At 50.4% G+C, this 2,401-nt stretch overlaps 1 protein-coding gene across 1 annotated transcript; it reads left to right on the forward strand.

Moving 5' to 3' along the window:
* Positions 1–1,690: 1,690 nt before the first annotated feature.
* LOC108380131 (ribonuclease H1-like) lies at positions 1,691–2,191 on the forward strand. The gene has a single exon (XM_017636505.1). The coding sequence runs from the start codon at positions 1,691–1,693 to the stop codon at positions 2,189–2,191; it is 501 nt and encodes a 166-aa protein (XP_017491994.1).
* Positions 2,192–2,401: the final 210 nt, after the last annotated feature.

Genomic DNA, 2,401 nt, shown 5'->3' on the forward strand with positions numbered 1-2,401 from the left:
TAACACAGGACCTAGTCGCAGTGCAGACGTCGCTGACCATTTGCGATAGTAACGTAGAAGTGGTGTTCGCTGCGGCCTACTTACCGGGGGACAGCAGCTATGCCCCACCACAAGAGGTACAGAGGTTAGTGGAGTACTGCAGGAGGAGACGGCTCCATCTTATAGTGGGGTGCGATGCGAACGCNGGGGCAGCACGGACACAAATCGCAGAGGTGAGTGTCTCTTAGAGTACATTTTAAGCGAGGAACTTAGCATCCACAATGTTGGCCAAACACCGACATTTGTCACGAGGGCTAGGAAAGAAGTACTGGACGTTACGTTCAGCAACAGATTGGCTAGTCCTCTGGTCACCCAATGGAGGGTCTCGTCGGAACCTTCATTATCGGACCACAGGATTATCCAATTTGTGTTGGGAGCGAAGGCGAGAACAAACCAAGCAACTAGAAACCCCAGGAAAACTGACTAGGAGCGATACAGCAAAAATTTAAAATCAAAATTGAGTGAAATACAGTCCAAGAACAGGCACGTCGATCATATGAGGTTAGAGAACACCGTTAACGAACTGAATGGCCCCATAATGGATGCCTAGAAGACTAATCACCCACCGATCAGTCTGCTGGGCTTTGGACTCCTTTGATCGGTACAAATCCCCTGGGGTGGATGGCATCTGTCCAGTGTTGCTGAAGCAAGGTAAGGAGTTCCTACTGCCACACCTCGTCAAGATCATGCGGGCGAGCTTAGCGCTTGCCCATATCCCCGAGGCGTGGCAGAGGGCTCGGGTTATATTTATCCCGAAGAAAGCTAAGAGAGACTACTCTCTCGCTAAGTCCTTCAGGCCGATAAGTCTTACCTCCTTTCTGCTAAAAGCAATGGAGAAGGTCATCGACCATGAAATTAGGAACAACACCCTTAATGCAGCGCCTTTGCACCCCGACCAACATGCCTACAGAGTGGGCAGGTCCACGGACACTGCACTATACGCCTTGTCCACGGAAATACAAGGTGCTCTTGAGTGTGGGGAGACAGTACTCTGTGCCTTTATCGACATTAAGGGGGCGTTTGACAACACCTCTCACGGTAGTGTCGACAGGGTGCTTGAAAAACGTAACGTACAGGCAACCATCCGTAGGTGGATAGTCAGGTTACTCAATACAAGGATAGCTGAAACCGACATCGGGGACGGCGTAGTACAGCTACAAACTACAAGAGGTTGCCCACAGGGAGGAATTTTATCCCCTCTTCTGTGGAGCTTAGTTGTGGATGAACTTCTTCAGATTTTCACTGACAATGGCATCCGCTGTCAAGGCTATGCGGATGATATTGTGATTATTGCCAGGGGGAAGTTCGTGAGCACTCTATGCGATATAGTTCAAAGGGGACTAAACCTTGCAAGAGGCTGGTGCTTGAGTATGGGCCTGAGCATCAACCCNACCCGACGGCGGCGCTAGGGGTGATTCTGGAGCTCGAGCCACTACACCTTACCATTGAACCGACAGCAAAGCGAACTCTATTGAACTTCGCAAGAGAAGGCTTTGGTAGAGGTAAAATCCTACCATCGAGGTACAGGGATAAGCTAGGCTCCCAAATTCCATTAGCTCTGTTCCCCAGAGACGACGGGCCCAAACTAGTTAGCTTTGACAGGAAATTCAAAATAGCGCTTTGCACCAAGTCGACTTGGAGCACCTCTTTTATGGAGAGGCAGATACAAGCGAGCTCAATGCAATGGTACACAGACGGCTCCAAAACTCCCGAAGGTATTGGGGCAGGCGTTCACGGGCCAAGGCTAAAGCTTTCGGTACCCATGGGCGTATACCCAAGCATCTTTCAAGCGGAAGTCTATGCCATAAGTCTGTGTGCAGAGATTAACCTGCGTAGGAACTATCGTAATGAAAGTATTTTGATCATGAGCGACAGCCAGGCAGCACTCAAGGCCCTATTATCATTTGAGGTCAAGTCCTCTCTGGTTCTGGAGTGTATTGATAAGCTCAACGCCCTGGCGGAGTACAACGACATCCAATTAACTTGGGTGCCAGGTCACGTAGGAGTTGTCGGCAATGAGGAAGCGGACCGACTAGCTAGGATGGCAGCCGCCTCGTTGCCTATAGGGCCTGAGCCCTTCATAGCGATTGGACCTAGTACAATCAAGGAAGAGCTCAGAAAGGAGAGGAACACAGTAAGGAATCAGCACTAGCGTAACACGGCACGCCAACGCCAGGCCAAAAGCCTACTGGGAGGTAAGAACCATACAAGGTATAGTGCAATGATAAACCTTCCCAAAGAAAGACAGGCTTTCTGACGGGTCACTGCAGACTGAGAGGTCACTTGCACAGGTTGGGGATCTGGTCTAACGACCTATGTCGGTTCTGCGATGTGACTGAGGAGACCCCTCTGCATCTGCTTC

The sequence above is a fragment of the Rhagoletis zephyria genome, unplaced genomic scaffold (genome assembly GCF_001687245.7).
Source record: "Rhagoletis zephyria isolate East Lansing unplaced genomic scaffold, Rhagoletis_zephyria_1.1 Rzeph_scaffold_18342, whole genome shotgun sequence".
Lineage (NCBI taxonomy): Eukaryota > Metazoa > Arthropoda > Insecta > Diptera > Tephritidae > Rhagoletis > Rhagoletis zephyria.